This window comes from Euphorbia lathyris, chromosome 6, assembly GCF_963576675.1.
Source record: "Euphorbia lathyris chromosome 6, ddEupLath1.1, whole genome shotgun sequence".
Taxonomy (NCBI): domain Eukaryota; kingdom Viridiplantae; phylum Streptophyta; class Magnoliopsida; order Malpighiales; family Euphorbiaceae; genus Euphorbia; species Euphorbia lathyris.
In genome coordinates, this window is record NC_088915.1 from 74,408,256 (window position 1) to 74,426,080 (window position 17,825).

Here is a 17,825-nt window from a genome sequence, read left to right on the forward strand (position 1 = left end):
CAGCAGACCGCCTTGTCGAACCCCTCTTGAACATCTGAAATATCCACTAATGGCTCCATTGTTCAAAATTGGAATCCGAGATGCAGATAAAACATTCAGAATCCAGTCTCTGAATTGAATAGAGAAACCAAAAGCATCCATCACGGCAAGTAAAAAATTCCAATTTAAAGTGTCAAAAGCTTTCCTGATGTCAACCTTCAAGGCTAAGTTCCCTCCAAAACACTTTTTACGAAGCATATTAGTGCCTTCAGAAGCAAGCGAAATGCATTGGTGAATACTTCGTCCAGGAATAAATCCAAATTGATTCTGAGAAACAATGCGAGATGCAATAGAAGCGAGTCTATTAGCCAAAATTTTTGCAATTATTTTATAACTAAAGTTGCTCATTGCAATAGGCCTATACTGATCAAGAGATATCGCACCCTCCACCTTCGGGATAAGGACCATAATACTGGAGCACAAGCCAGGATGTATCATGCCACTCATAAAGAAGCTTTTGACAACAGCAAACACATCAGCACCAATAATATCCCAAAAAGACTGAAAAAAGACCCTAGAAAACCCATCAGGTCCAGGAGAACTACTGCTATCCATTGCAAAGACTGCCATACGAACTTCATTCATATCCGGACAACGAGTAAGCAAATCATTATCCAAGTCAGAGACAAGATGTGGAACAACCTCATAAACTAGATCATAATTCTGCGGTAAGACCTCGTCATTTTTAAAAAGATTTGAATAAAATTCAGCAATATGTGTCCCAATTTGATTCGGATTAAAGACCAGCTCATCCTCAATTTGAAGCATCGAAATCCCAGAGGCAGCAGCTCGAATAGATGCCATACGATGGAAGAAGCTGGTATTTCGATCTCCCTCCTTAAGCCATCTAACTCTGCTCTTGTCACGCAAAAAAGCCTCCTTTCTATGCAAAATATTATCCAAGTGTGCATGAGCATTCATCTCCTCATGATGTAGTTCAGGAGTAAACCCATTCTCAGAGATTTCTGCCTGCACACGGGCCAGATCCGTCTCAGCATCAGTGAGACACATATCAATGTTACCAAAAACCACTTTATTCCAGTGACGGAGCACCGGCCGAAGTCGCCTGAGTTTATCGCATAAAGCTTGCATAGGAGGTAAGCTAGGATGCATTCCATTCCAAAAATCAGCAATCACCTCCCTAATCCCCGGATGCAGAATCCATATAGACTGAAATCTGAATCTAGAGATAGGGCAATTCCCCTTGGAACAGCTAAACATCAAAGGGCAATGGTTAGAGTGATGTCGCGGCAAAGCCAAACTGCAAATCGATTCCCAGAAGTCCGAGAATAAAGCAGATAATAAAACTCTATCCAACCGACATTCAACCCGCGCAGAGCCAGACCTACCATTAGACCAAGTAAAGAAGGCCCCATGAGTAGGACCATCAACAAAAGAACCAGAATCAATAAAATCACGAAACTCCCTACAAGGACGCAAAGCAGGAGTCCGTCCCGATTTCTCATGAGATCCAATGACAGAATTAAAATCTCCAAGAAGCACCCAATGCCCATTCAACCTATTTTGATGAGCCAAAATATCATCAAACATAGTGACACGTCTATTTGCCCAAATGCTCCCGTAAACAAAGCAGACAAAAGTATTTAAATTAGACAAACTCAGAATAACAAATTGTTCATGTCTGAAACAAATATTGGTAACCATGGAAGAATTAATCTTTGCAAAAACCCATAGAGTTGGAAGCTCCTTATTTTTCATAGCAATTAAAGACAAACCAAGCCTTCTCCAGAAGGCCTCATTAACAGAACTGAACTCCACCATAGGCTCAGCTAAACAAAGAAAATCCGGTTTATGAAGAGAACACAAATGATGCAAGTAACCCTGAGTATCCCTATTAAGAATACCCCTACAATTCCAGTAAAGAAAAATCATTTAAAACGGACCGGAGGTTTACTGGCTCGTTTGTTTCGAGCTGGCAAATTCTCCGTTGTTGTCATAATTTTTTCCCTCCGCCTTACTTTCTTAGTGCTAACTGTGTTCCAGCTATTGTCATCCTCCTCTGCCATATTAGCCCAGGATTTAGTACGGGATGATGATTCAGATGTTGAATCAGCTCCCTCATATCTAGTGAGAATATTGTCCATTCCAGGTGAATCCGGCCTATCAGTTTTATCACAACTGAATTCATCCTCCTTCCTAAGTTGCGGGCTGCCAGGTAGAACAACCTCCACCACACAACCAGTATCAGCAGGAGGCCTAAGCTCAGAAACAATCCGTGAAGTGGTATGTTGAACAGGCACCTCGGTCTGAATTGCATTAGGCTTTTTCACAAACTTCCTCTCTTGTGAAACCATTGTACGTTTTTTTTCAATAACCGGAGCCTCTAGAACCTTTTCCAATGGTTTTTTATTTTTCCTGCAGTCATAAGCCATGTGGCCAATGTTTGAACAAACTTTACAGAAGCTTGGTAATCTCTCATACACCACATCAATCCAAATTTGTTTTCCTTCTCTCTCAATACCCATTTTAATAGGAAGCTCATTCATCAAATCCACATCAATTAACATTCTAGCATAATGACCAAACTCACCTTCAAGAGTGGTATTATCAAATCGTATAAGCCCTCCAATACCCTTTGAAATATCTGAAAGAATTTGAGGATCCCAATACTCCCATGAAAGAGAATATAATCTAACCCAAACCTGAGCATTTATAGACTTCTCAGCATAGGGGTCAAAGTCCGGAACCCATGGTTGCAAATGGAAAGTACCTGGCTTAGTATTGATAATGCCCCGCGCTAGCAACTGATTCTTGATCTCCTGGGATCCCAAAACCACATGAAAAAAGCCTCTCCCGATAGATATCAGTCGCCAAGAATCCTTCAAACCCCAAACCTTTGTTAAAGTTTCCTTAAGAGAAAGAACCTTCCATGGGGCATCTCCTTTGTTTAAGATTAACCTGCCAATCAGAGATGAGGAGCAAAGGGCCGCACGCCTATCATAGGCAGATTGAGAAATTCTAACCGACCGAAGACCGCCAATATCAGAAATCACAGCAGATGAGCAAGGAGTCGGATCCAGATTCCCAGCAAGGACCTTCGCAAATGACCTGCCCTGCACCGCCAAATTAGGCTTTCTCAAAGGATCCTGCGAAATCGAAGCAATCTGTGGTTGCGAGATACGCGATTGCGAATTATGAAAAGGGGCCTTTGGATTAAAGAGAACCTCTATACCGAGGTAGTTATCTAGATAATCCATGGTGGATCTACTTTTTGAAATTTATTGACCATACTATAAAATGGATAAAGTTAATGGGTTATGAGTGTAATTTACCCAAAATTAGTAGAACAAATTTACATAACTCTATTCTAATTATGTCAACAACGTATAGGATATTAATTTTTTTAAAATAAATTATACTCCCTCCGTCCAATTATATAAGTCGTTTTAGAAAGTGATTTTTTTTCCAAAATATAAATCGTTTTGGCTTTCCAAGATTTTTAGTTTAGTTTTTTGGTCCGAGCATTTAATTTTTTTCTTGATTTATGTGTTTTTTTAGCATTCCAATACTCATTGTATTATCATTACATGAGATAGAATTTTTTATAAATTAACCAATGTAAATTTATTATTTTGGCTCTACATTAATTGTATTTCTTAATTTCGGTGAAAATCTCTAGAATGACTTGTACTATGGACGAAGGTAGTAAATGATTTGTTTTATTTAAAGAGGAAGACCTAAGCCCAAGTAGGATCCAATTTCAAAATCATGCCATCTTTCCTCCTCCTTTTATGCCACAATCAGTGGTGAATCCAGGATTTGAGGGAGCGGGGGTAAAATTCTATGTAAAAAATTTCAGACAAAAAATGTAAAATTGTTCAATTTTTTATGATAAAAAAATGCAAAATTGTTCAATTTTTGGTGACGAAAAATGCAAAATCGTTCAATTGTCATACATTATTTTCATGATTTTTTTTGACAAAAAACGTAAATTATAATGTTTCCGACTCGTAATCATCCATTTCCGGGATTCTCGGGTTGTTACGCATCAAATATCCCTCATGTTTTGGGTCAGGTGCAATTTTACCCCTAATGTTTGTAGCCAAGAGCAATTTTATCTCTAACGTTGATAAATTGGATCAATTTCAAATACTATTATAAAATACAGTCATTTTTTTCTTTATTTTGCACCAATTGCATATCAATTCTGTAATTTTACACCAATTGCATATCAATTCTGTAATTTTGCACCAATTTTACCTCTAATGTTAATAAATTGGATCAATTTCAGACACTATTATTCATGACCGAGAAGACAGTTTGATGAATTATTTCTCAAATTGACCCAATTTATCAACGTTAGGGGTAAAATTGCTCTTGGCTTCCAACATTAGGGATAAAATTGTACCATTTTAGACGTTAGAGATAAAATTGCCCCTGACCCAAAACATTAGGGGTATTTTTGCACTTTAACCCTTATTTTTGGATTTAATTTTTTTTTTAATGGGATGGGGGATGGGGGGAGGGGGGGCAAATGCCCCCTTTGACTCCCCCTACATCCGCCCCTGCCACAATGCGTGAATATACTCTTGAATTAAGATACCATTGTTTGAGATATATCTTCCATGAATAAAGTTACTTTGGGATGGACTGATGACATTTCCAAGAAACCGCTTCAGATGATTAACAATACACTTGCTCATGACCTTATAGAGCACATTACAAAGACTTATAGCCGGTGAGACAAACGCAGAATTAGACACCTTAGGAATCACTGTGATGAATGTTTCATTCAAATGGGGGTCGAAAAAACTCGTATTTAGAGCCTTAAGGACAAAGTCACACACTTAAGTACCCACCTTGGACTATAATTGTTAGTAGAAAACAACTTGGTACCCATCCGGTTGCGAGGGTTTAAACTGTGCCATATCGAATAACCCATAAGCACCATTACTAATAAGATTCCAAACTAAACTCAGGTAATCTTCCATTTTGGTTGCGAGGCTTTCAGGCCTCCTAACTGATCCCTCTCCTTTCTATACGGCCTCCTTCTCCATTCATAACGAAAATATACAATCGACAAAGTCCAGGCTTAGTAACTTAAGTGAGGATGATGATAAAATTAAGCGGCCTCCTTGTAAGTAATACTTCTTCATGGATCTAAGAATTTGTGGTTAGCGAACTTATTATGGTTTGTATGGAACTATAGTACAATATGATCTCATTTAGAGACATTGAAATTAAGATGGTAGTTTAGATTCTGATTTGAAATTAGATTCTTTTGATTCATTGAATATTCTTATAACCACCATTTATTTTTTGGAACAGATTTGATAGATTTCCAAGGCGTTTTGGATCAATGTTTGATCATTTAATGTTATCAGAAATAGTATAGCCCTGTTTATCAAATAGTTATTAGCTGATAGCTGATTATCTTTTTTTTTGTTAGTTGATTTGACTAACTGTTTTTTTTAAACTTGTTTGATAAAACTTAGCTGATTGCTAATAGCTGTTTGTGTAAAATGACCTATAAGGACATAATAGACTTTTTATTTAGAATTAAAGGATAATAATTAGGAGTAATTAGGAGCAATAAGCTAATTAAAAAAAACTCCTAAAATAAGATTTTTGGAAATTAGCTTTTTGGATTCAAGATGCATTGGCTAACCATGATAAAGGACTTGCTGAAAGGTAAAAAGATTTCATTCCTGGAAGACTACACTTCTAGGACTGTAAAAAGTGGAATGTTAAATTGAAGAAGACAGTTGATGATGATTGTGAATTTTACTTTCATGATGAAATTTATGATGTTGTGGTTGTCTGCAACGGGTATTTGCATTCGTGGCTGAAGTACTATATATGCAGTCAATAAGACTTGGAGTTTTGGATGGCATAAACTATGGCTTGAGGTAGACTCAACGTATATAGTTGCTGACAAACTTGCTAATTATGATCTTCAACAACAAAGGTGTAAGGGTGGGCCTCTTCGCTCGAATTTTGCAACGTTTTAATCAATGATGATATTAATGGTGTTTGTAATTATAGGTTTTGTGTAGTTAAGCACTTTTTTCCTGTTTGGGCTAAACTTATTGTATTTGTTATTTGTTATTTACTTTAATAAATCTGCCGTCATTGGTTCTCGGCAGGGCCGATCTTGAGATTCTTGAGGCCTAAGGGCGAAATATCAAATGAGGCCCTAATAAATAAATATAAGTAAAAATAAAGTAAAAAAAATCAATTATGTAAAAAAAATTATTTAAAAATGACATTTTTTTATTACACTTAATAAGTAATCTAATAAAGACATCAAATTTCAAATAAAAAAATATTTTTTTTCGCATTAAATACCCAATTGCTCATACAAAACATTATTTACGAGCATTTCTATATGTAAAATTACTAAAAATAGTCTCCCAATAGATAAATTTGCTAAACTATTTAATTTTTTTTGAGACGCTAATCTCAATTAGTTTTTCAATAATTTCAACTCCGAAAAAATTCTAATATAGTGAGGAAGATTCGAAAAGCAATTGAAATATTTGGATAACGATCTGCTGCTTTGACAAACTCAAGAATTTCAAAATGTTGAAATCAACAATTTTGGCCAAAGTATTTGCAACACTTTCATTTCTGAAAAAGTATCATCTTCATTATCATGCGAAAAATTATTATACCCTCAGAGTAATTTTTTTGTTGTGCAAACTAAAAGAATGATGATTTTGGGTTGTACCAAGTCTTAAACCAAATTATAAATTTGTGTGTTGTGACTCTTTAGACCTATAAATTATATTTATTGTTATTGTATCTTTTGAGATTTTAATTTCTGTATATTTTTATAAAAAATTTATTTTTGGACCATTTCCTTGTGCCTGTATGTGTGCTGCGAATTGTTTAGACCTAAAATTATTTATGTAACTATTGCAACTTTTAAGATTTAATTTCTATATTATTATTATTAGAAAAAATATTGAGGCCCCTCCATCCCTTGGGCCCTGGGCAAGCGCCCCTCTTGCCCATGCCCAGGAACGGCCCTGGTTCTCGGGATACCAATCTAGTTGGGATATCCGGTGATGGCCCTTCCTCTACTTTCATTCAAAAAATATATTAATTATTTCTAAATATATTTCTAGTTTTTATGAATATTGTAATTAATTTATCGTGAAAGGTTAAAATATGTTTATAATAAAAACACAAATTTTCCAGTAAATACCGATAAAATTTCCGTCGAAATTCGTGGTAAATCGACTAGCTTATGTTTCACCTAGCCCATTAGCGACTATTTGTCGTATACTTTGGTCGGTAAAATTACGACAAATCAGGACTAAATAACATGGTCGCTATAGTCTGCGCCTGTCATAGAAAAAATAGTCGGCAGTTTGTCCAGCGATTAGACATTTATTGACTGAATATGTTTGGTTAGTAAACCGCTAATTTCAGTCGATAAACTGCTTTAGGTATCAGAATTGCGGTTCTAACTATTTTCTTGTAGTGAATGATGAAAAAAAAAAATTATAAGATTCGTCATGTTCAAGAATATCTACTAGAAAGTATAGCAGGATTACCAGAGAAAACATTGGGAAAACTCACCATATATGTGTATAGTCCTTGGGTATATACGCATCTCTCACAACTCCAAATCTCTCGTATGGAACTCGAACTTCTTCCGATCTACAAATAGACAAAACACAAATCATTACTCAAATGCAGCCAATTCCTTTTCAAATTGAGTTGGTTTGGTTTGATTTCCCTCGTCATATTCAATTAATAAAACCGTCACTAAAATAAACTCCCATTAGATACAAAAGGCAACATAATTCCTAAAATCTAAAGCTAATTTATCTAAACTAACGTTGACGAACCACGTAAAATGTGTGTTTCTTTTTTCGTTTATTTATCTTTCGCTAAATCTACACAACAATAACAGTGAGATCAAAATTCTGTAGACAACCTATTACCTTTTTAATAAAATTCTAACCCACTACATCTGATGTACTTTTAGTATTCTATTAAATTATTACATGATAAATCGCTTCTACTATTAAAAGAACATACAAAAACATAAAAAGAAGATGACTTTTAATATTTGTTATTTTGAAATTAACTATTTAATACAATTTGTTTTGTTATAAAAATTGTGAAAATCATTGCTTTCGTAATTCTGACCCGTATATAATTAAGATCAAAAGTGTATGATTAAACTCCACAGATTGACCCTGACCTTGAGAGTGAGTAGACCTACCATTACCTAAACTTTATCTTACCAAAAAAACTCCACGGATTGAACACTCTCGACCGACCAAAAGTTCAAACAACTAGGCAGATCAAATATTTGACCGATCGAGGGGTTGAAACAACCATTTTGGCTCCATATGGATAGGGGTTTGAGAAACTATACAAAATGTGAAGTAAAAAGAAGCAAGACAAGGTGAAAAATGAATGAGGAGTCTTCTAATGAGGGAGAATGAATGCTTAGGCATATTTGCCAGATTTGGTATTTTAAAATTTTTTAGACTTTGATCCTTTATTTACTAAACATAATTAACAAGCTGCTCGCAAGTAAAACTTATAAATAAATAAATGAATGGCTCGTAAGCAGCTCATGAATAGGATGTTGAATTTGAGCTCGTCTATTTTCTACCTAGATGAACATGAGCAGACCAAAGATTGGTTCTGCTTGATACCGTCCTAAACTTAGATAATAATACAGTAAAATATGTGATTAAATCTTTAGTGCATTAATAATACAGTAAAATATTTTAGACAGTTTTAAAAAAAAAGTGTGATTAATTTATATATAGCAGATTTAGTTTTTTGAAATTCTCTAAAATATTTTACAGTGTCATTAATATAGTTACAAAAAAATGTAGGAAACTGCTTTAATTTATCGACAAACTGGATTAGGAGGTCCAATGCGCCTAAATAACAGTCAAACAAGTATTTTCAAATTTTCGGTAACGTATGGTTAAATTGATCTTGCTTGGAAACGTTAGTGTTCAATTTGCACAATTTTATACGTTAGGACTAAATCTGCAATTCGCTTGATTAAATGTTTAGTGCATTACTAACAAAAAAAAATATTTAGCGCAATAACACAGTAAAATATTTTAGACAATTTAAAAAAATTGTGATTAATTTATAGGGTTAATACACATATTTGTCTTTGTATTATGAATAAACAGATATAAACAGATATGCCCTTCTATTAAATAAACACATAAATATATCCTTATATTTTTTAAATAACACCAAAAATACCCTAATCTAACAAAATAATATATGACACTAACGGCAACTCTTAAAGACTCATCTTCTCAATTACTATCCACTTAGAGTTTAACACTTGTCACTTAAAAAAGATCATTTAGACTCATCTTCTCCATCACCATCCTTCTCCATCCATGACTTATCTTCATCTACTAGTTCCATCTTTTATGAATATCTAAAAATTGATTCTTCAAAATTACTGGTAACTTTTATGCAAACATCAAGTCATAAAATACACACAAAAAAAAACTTTTATTATTTACAGTTGTAATTCACGTTTTTACTCCATTGGGCTTCGTCCATGGCCGCCGACATCTCCACCGCCATCTGCTGCTCGTCACCCTCCATTCTTGAATTTCTACCAAGCCTCCCTACATGATACATCTTCTGATGCTAGAATTTTTTTCCAGATCAATCAAATCCCAATCACAAATTCTCAAAATTCAATCATAATTAAGAACCCCACAAAGCATAAACCTCAAACTCTCCCCTAAACCTTTTCAATGGTATCTCAAAAGCTTCAATTCTCATAACCCAAAAAGAAATCACGCAAATAATCCAGATGACAATAAACTCAGAAAAACAACAGTTATTCTCCTTGCGGTTCCAAAAAGAAATAGTGAATGCTTCAAATCAAAATGAAAGCAATAAGAAAGAAGAGCAGTTGGTTCAATCGCCAGGATTCTTCAATTGGCGACTACTCATTCTCGATGTTTGTTACTTCCTGGTTCCTTTTCTCCTTCGTCCAGATTGCTTTCTTTTCGAGCCAAACACATCCTTATCGTTCTCCACCAGCAAATAAAATCATGAATCAAAGAGAAAGAGGAAAAAGAAGATGCACAGAAATCTCTCTCTCAATCGCCGGGATTGCTGCTCCGTTCACCGGAGCCAACTCCAAGGAGCGGATTAAAAACGTCATGGATTCTGTAGATATGAGTAAGGGGAAAGAATCAGTAGATAATGGGAGGAACGAAGATGGGTTCAAGAATATATGAGATGATGATGTTTTTATGGGAATGATGTCGAACGCTGTTTAGGCCAAATAGGTAAGTTTGTTAGATTAGGGTATAATTGTAGGTTTGTGGAAAATTTAAGGATAGTTTTGTGGATTTATTTGATGTAAGGGTATATCTGTTTATCCGTGATAATACAAAGGTAAATATGTGTATTAATCCTAATTTATATGTAGCAAGTTTAGTTTATCAACAAACTGGTTTAGAATGTCCAATGTGGCTAAATATGTACTTCGCTTAAAAAGTTAGGGTTAAATTTGCACTGTTTCATATGTTAGTAATATACTAAATATTTAATCTCAACGTTTTAAATGAAGTGCAGATTTAGCCATAACGTATGAAACTGTGTAAATTTAATCATAATATTTCTAAGCAAAATCAAATTTAAATTTTAATCACAATTCTGTAAAATAAAAATTCAATCAACCTTTAAAGGTCGTTTGTTTTGAGGATTTCAGGAAAGGATAAGGGAAAGATGATGTTTCATTTTTTTTGTTGGTGTTTGTTTTATCAATTCAATCATTCTGTTTACCCTCTAATCTCATTCTCCCAACCCCCTAAGGTTTTCCATTCCCTTTCATCTATCTCTCACTAATTTGAATATCTACTCTTCTTATCAAATTTCATTTTAGTCTCTATTTTATTTAATTTTGGTCCATATATTTATTTATTTTTACTTTTTTTAATTCTTGAATTAATTTCACTTTTGATCCTTATACTTATATATTATTTATTTATTTATTCTCAAAAAATATTTTTGACTAATTTTTACTTTTTGATCCTTATATTTATTTATTTATATTTTTTTTTATCTCTAGATTAATCTCACTTTTGATCCTTATACTTATTTGTTTTTACTTTTTTATCCTGAAAAATAATTTTGACAAATATTTTTCTTTTATCATATTATTCGGTTTTGGTATTTATTTTTAATTATTTTAAAATAATTATTTTCTTTTTAAAATAGAATATTTATGCATTTTCTTTGATTTATTTTATTTAAGTTTCTTTAGTTTCATCGCCTTTTGATTTTAATGGTTGAATAAATTGATTTTCATTCTTATATTTACATGTGATTAATTTATTAATATAGACACATGTATGTATAGAAATTATTGTTAACAACACAATTATAGTTTATTACCTAATTTGAACCAAACAGTCACAAAAGGAATCATGGATATATCATTCCCTTTGTGGAACTGAAACAAACAGAGGAGGGAATTCAGGGTCATTCCATTCCTTTCTCGATTTAATTCCGTTACCCTTGTGCGAACCAAACGTCCCCTTATAACTTATATAATTTTATTTTTATTTTTTTATAATATAATAAATTTTTTAATATAACAATTTTTTTTTAAAAAATTACTTAGATCACCACTGCCCACTTAGTCTGTGAACGGATTACTATCAACACACCCATTACGGTGCTATAGGCGCCGTAATGTGTAGTTTAATATTAAACACTGGTTGGGAATCATCCCCTTTCAGAAATTTTTTTTAGCAACAATTAGTTATATCTAGTTTTCTATATCAAAAATAGAACTTTTGGATTTCTTGTTTGTAATGCGTGCAAAGTGAATTTATTGTTTCATAAAGCATGAAGATCAATAGCACACGTGCATTCAACTATTAATGCCTAATTACAAACATGACTAGTGACTAGTTCTTTAATTGGAAGAGATTCAAATAATTTCAAACATGTCAACCTACCAATCATTATGATTCTTTAGAAGTCAAGTTATTAGGCACATATTCTTTTCATTTTTTTTAAGGCTTAATACATCATTTGCCCCTTAAACTTGTCGAAAAAGCTTGATTGGCCTTTTCAACTTTCAAAGTGTCTCGATAGTCTCATGAACTTGCGCAAAATGTGATCAATTGATCAATCGGTTGAAAAAAAGTAAGTTAGATGCGAATATATTAGATGTTTCTTAAAAAAGATAAAACGACCAAGGTCGGGGTATGCGGTTCTAATATTAGAGAAGATTAGTTTTATAGTTGAGCAACTAATGACTTCCTTTTTAATCTATTTTTGAATTATGTAATAACATTCTAATATGCATGGAATACATTTTCCGTATTTAACTTACGTTTTTGCAACCGAGTTATCAATTGATTACATTTTACGCAAGTTGAAGGGGCTAACTGAACATTTTATACAAATTGAGGGATTATCGGGATATTTTAAAAGGTTAAAGGTCCAATCAAACTTTTTAAACAAATGGAGGGGGGAAAATGATGTACAACAAAGAACTACAATTAACCACACCAAACAGCTTCAAAAGCTTATCACATATCATATAAAAACAAAAAGGAAACAACATACTAATTAATTAAAGTATACAATAGTTTACTTAGAAAGATCTTGAATTAAGGATACAGATTGGAAATTCAAATCTTGTAAATCTGCAAATGATCAATCTCGAACAAACTCAATGGTGATTCCACCAATGTTGACAAGTCCTTTACCAAATCTAGGCACCAAAGTTATCACAACACTGTCATCATCTTCAGCATCTAAATCCTCCAACAAATCTGTAATTCCCAATCTCAATACTGTCTTCGTTTTCTTCCCATGCTTATGCAGGTGAGGCACATTCACAAAGCTCCCTGCAAATAAATTCGTCAAAATAAGTTATCATGTCATAATTATCATGTTTCATAATCGTATGAAGCATTATAAACTGTGTTGTTGTGTAAGAAATTGACGGTCTTACCTGCAAACTCGCTCGAATTTGGTCCGGTTTGCAAGTCATCGTTCTCGTTAACATACACATCAAACTTCACTGCTGCATCTTTTTCAAACTCTATCCCTTTTATCACCAACACTTCCTCTTCCTCTTCTTTCTCCTTCTTACTTCTCGATTTCTTTTGCCGACGAACCATTGTGCTTATCGGGGTGTTTAGTACGAGCGGAAATGAAGTTATTGGCGTCAAATTCTTTTTATCTGCGGCTAAAGGTGTTTTCTTGACCAATTTTCTTGGTTTTGGCCTACAGGGGAGCCAAGGAATGGGAACTTCTTGATAAACATATCTGAGTTTTTTAGTGTCAAGACAGTCTCTAACTTTAACTCGGACAGGCTTCGCATTTTCGTCGTAAAAAATAAACCCTGAATTGAGCCAATCGCGGTCGGTAAAGTCGGTTTGTCTCCTTCCTAAAGTCTTCCATATCGTCCACAATCGATCAACATTAGAGTGATGAGAGAAAAAGATCGGATCTCTTCCTGCTGAGTAGAAATTTCCCATGTCTTCATTATTCGGTTGGGTGTTATCCCCGGTCCAGATATGAAGCGTACCGTGAGGGATATTCTCTATCGATCCGGCACCCGGGTCAGGTTCGTCACCTTGTCGATACGGTTCACCGAGGAAAAGTCTCCTTGTCTTTCCGTTAGAAATCATTTGCCGATACATTGTAGTAAGATTTGTAGAAATTTGATCTGGATCATCGAAGTCGGTTTGGTTAAAATTGAGATCGATGATCTTCGGCGGCTGGTGATCCTTGTTACGAAGTTCGTCGTAAAGTGGAGATTTAGGATTAGCGTAAATCGTCGGTAAAAACATTCCGTCGGGAGAATCCCAATTCCAAAAAGGCAAAGCAAAAGTTGGATCATCAATTAATTTACCCAAAATCTTCTCATGGAAGTAAAGATATAATCGGTGAAAAGGGAAGAAGAGCCAAGAATTATGAACTTGAAGATCTAAATCAGGAAAGCCTACTTGCTTATGAGCACCATCACAATAAGCACAATGAACTCTATATTGGTGATAAAAGCTCCGAGGATCGTTGTCCGGTAGGGCTTTCATTAGCTCATAGGCTTTGGTGTATTTAGCAAGGTAAGCCTCATCTACGAGATGGGCGGCCGGCCGGATTCGGAGAGGCGAATAGGAAGAAGGAAGCTTGAAATCTGAGATGTTTGTGGAGGGTGGAGGGCAACACTTTTGGAATACTGCATCTGGCGGTAAATTGGCTTTTCCACACTGGGTTAGGTCAGGAGGTAAAATTGGGTTAGCCATGGCTAATTGGTCATGACCAAGACCAAGTGTGGTTGCACCATAGAACCCTCCTAGACCAAGTAAGACATCTCTTCTAGCAGTGGGATTATTATGGTCATGGTCTTCATTTTTTGTGGTTTTACATGAAATTGGTCTAGAAATTTGAGGATGTTTTGGCCTTTTTGTTATGGAAATTGGGGATGTTTTGGGGAACAAAGGGCAGAAAAAGGAGGTGGAAAGAGAGGGAGCAGACATGATTTTGTTAGTTTAGGTTTTCATGAATGAAAATTAGTGCAACTTCTTTCTGGTTTTATAATGAAGTTGGGATTGGATTTTAGTTTTTTTTCTTTTTTTTTTTAAAAAAAAAAATTATAAATACTGGGAGTAATTTAATTCTCTAGTGACCATAATTAAAAGGAAAAAAAATACAAAAAAATAAAATAAAAATTACCTAGGTTCCTATATATATCTTTATTACAAGAAATATCATATGTTATCGTATTTCTGTATTCCGATCTCCGATTAGGATTCCGATAACCTGAAATCACAACAATAGTCAGAAAAGGGGACCAGAGACCGGCAACCCTCTCTAATGCTAAAGTCAGTTGATAATCGAGAGAGAATCAAAGACTAAGTGAATAAGACTACATTGAGGTGATTAAGAATTAGATACCTCGATTATGGGAACACCTCTACTATTTATAGATAATTACAATGATATTTCTAGACAAGTGGCAACTTGTGATAGGTCAATGGACCCTATCTTTACGTGCCAACATGATTATGAGAATAAGGAGCGTACATTTGGAATCCAGTGTTTTGATTGGTCCACGTGTTCTTCACAAATGTATCCTCTAGGTAGCCTTCGACATAATGAAGATGACCGAAGGTCACAGCTTCGACCGATGTCGTCATTCTCTCTTTCTCTTTATAGGCCATGGGCCACCAGAACTCCTTAAGTTATATTGGGTCTCCTTGAGGCCAGTCCAAATAACTTAGTACGGTAACATATGTCCCCCTAGTAACATTATAAGAAAACGTCTTTTAGGCTTTTTTTTCAGAAATGACACATAACATGCCCTTGTGACTGTGACATCATCAACAATTATTACCCTGCTGTCAAATTAAAGATATCGTAATGATGATAAACGCTTTCTTTTATATTTTCAAGGATAAACGTTTGAACTACTCTTTCCCCTTTCTATAATTTGCATAAATCTTCTGAAAACCAGGGGTCCTCTTCTTCAATCTCCCATCATTTCTGTCTTCTCCGAAACTTGTAAGTCCTTTGCTTCTTTCCTTTACTTTCAATTTATTTTGTTTTTAGAATGGCCTCTTCTTATAAGCATGGCACTAGGAAAGTCCGCCGGTCGCTTCAACAAGAACCTAAACCTTCTCCTGAATTTCTAGAAATTTCCATCGAAGAGTCTGAATCTCCTTCTCGCCAAAACCTAGCCATCGAAATGACTGAAAACCTTGGGGATGAAAATTCACCATAAGGAAAAAAGGCCAAACCTAAAAAATCCAATCCTAAAGTTTTTGATCAGCCTTCTACCATTACTAAGACTCAATTAAAATCTCTTCTAGATGCCTGCCCTTGGTTGAAGGAGTTTTCTCTAACTATGCCCGAAGGTAATGACATAATACATCTCTCCTCCTCCTCTACAAAGATGGGTATGTTTACCTTGTTCCTTGAGTGGGAGATCGAGTTTCCCTTCCTCCAGGCATATTAGCTGTCGTGAATGAGTCTTTGCCTCTGTCATATTTCTCCAAATGCCTTGCTGGACTTTTTGCTTTCCACAAAATCTGCAAAGATCTAGCCATCGAACTCTTTAGGCCTTTGTTTCGGTGTTTCTGGCGTCCCACCAGGAAACTTATAAAGAAGACTTCATCTACTGGGTTTGTCCGAAGAAAATTCTAAATTTCTTAACGAACAAAATCCAGACTGTGAAGGACTCCAAACCAAAATGGTTCTGGATAGAGCCGAATGGTGTAGACCCAAACCATACCACGCCCCCGGGGGTTTTACTTTTTTCCAGAAAATGGAATGAAAAACTGAAAGAACCTCACACCTAGAAACCTGGACAAGTTCTGTCTTCGAAAGAAGAAATCTGGGCGCACCGAATAGCCTCATACAACATTCAATGGGAATACCCTGAATTTATGAGGGTTCTTCGAAGCAAAAGCCGAATATGCTTTTTCAGCAAGACACATGGGATCATTTATCCCAAGACTGAACTTTTTGCAGGTCTGATAGGTATCTTTTTCTTTGTATTTATACTTTTTCTTTTTTGTTCCAGGCCTTTCTGATAATGTCTACTGGTAAACAAAAAAGTTAGCTCAATTGGAGAAGCTGAAGAAAAAAAGAAGTAAGCAAAAACCGAAGATGGAATCAACAATTATTATTGATGCCGATGATAGATCTCCCGCTCAGCCTACCGCCATAGCTGCCAAACCTTCGGCAACAAACTTAGCCAAAGAGATCCCCAGCTTCAACCGAACAGATTGAATCTTCAACAGGAGATGTTAACCGGGTGGTTATAGCTCTTCCAATATCCTCACCTAACCGTACACCCGACACACTCCTTCAGCTACCGAGGAAATCCCTTTTTGCTCCACTACTCCTGCTGTGGATATTAACTTATCGAAAGATGGCGGTCTTCCATCTCCTGGTGGGTTTGGTCTTAATGTGGAGGATTACTTTGAAGATAGCATGAATCATTCCCTAGATTACCCTTGAAAAAACGAACCAAGAAAGAGAAAGATGGTAAGGATCCTTCTGTAATTGATGTGAACGCTCCTAAAAGGAGATTAAACAAGATGGTTGCTGGCGTTGCCGAAGCCGACACCACTGATTCGGATATCTCTGATGCCGAAAGGGAGATGATGCTGGAAGAGGCTAACCAAAATCTATCTTGAAATTCTCATCCTAGAAGGATTCAAATTCCTCTAGTTGAAGACACTTATTTTTCGAAGAAATGAGACAGGGAGATAGAAGTAACCAATCTCCAAGAACCTGTCCCAAAGAAGATGAAGGAATATAAGGAGATGAGATCCCAAATGAAAGCCAAAGCCAAACCTTGCATCTTTCCCGGAGTTAACCTTGACACTGTTCAACATATTACTTAAACGGTTAACTTCGAAGTGTTGGGGTCTATAACCTATAGACAATTGTTTTAGGATATAAATATTAATGAATAAATTGTTTATTTAAATCATTTGTTTTGATAAGATATAGTATGATTAAAACTATATATGAAAGGAATTAATCTTTTGTAAGTAAAAGTAATCCCAAGTTTATTTGAAATAGTTATAAAGTGTCCATACAAGCATAAAGTGAGACTATACTTTATAATAAGTCAATAAACTTAAAATCAACCCAAGTCAAGTAATATGTTAAAGGGGTTGACATATTAGTGTTGAGACTTGCATGTAACAGTGTTTCTGTTAAGATAGAGAGCTGATCTTATAAGCTTTAAATATGAAGATATCTCATTTGGATTGGGACTTGCGTGGATCCGGTGAAGGAGTTCATTAGGATTGGGACCCGAC

At 35.1% G+C, this 17,825-nt stretch overlaps 1 protein-coding gene across 1 annotated transcript; it reads right to left on the reverse strand.

The window, feature by feature from the left end:
* Positions 1-12,696: 12,696 nt before the first annotated feature.
* On the reverse strand, positions 12,697-14,528 carry LOC136233761 (polyphenol oxidase, chloroplastic-like). The gene is made up of 2 exons (XM_066023452.1): positions 12,998-14,528; positions 12,697-12,890 (listed from the first exon to the last, which is right to left on the reverse strand). Exons 1-2 carry the CDS (start codon positions 14,526-14,528, stop codon positions 12,697-12,699), a joined length of 1,725 nt encoding a protein of 574 aa, XP_065879524.1.
* Between the last annotated feature and the right edge of the window lie 3,297 nt (positions 14,529-17,825).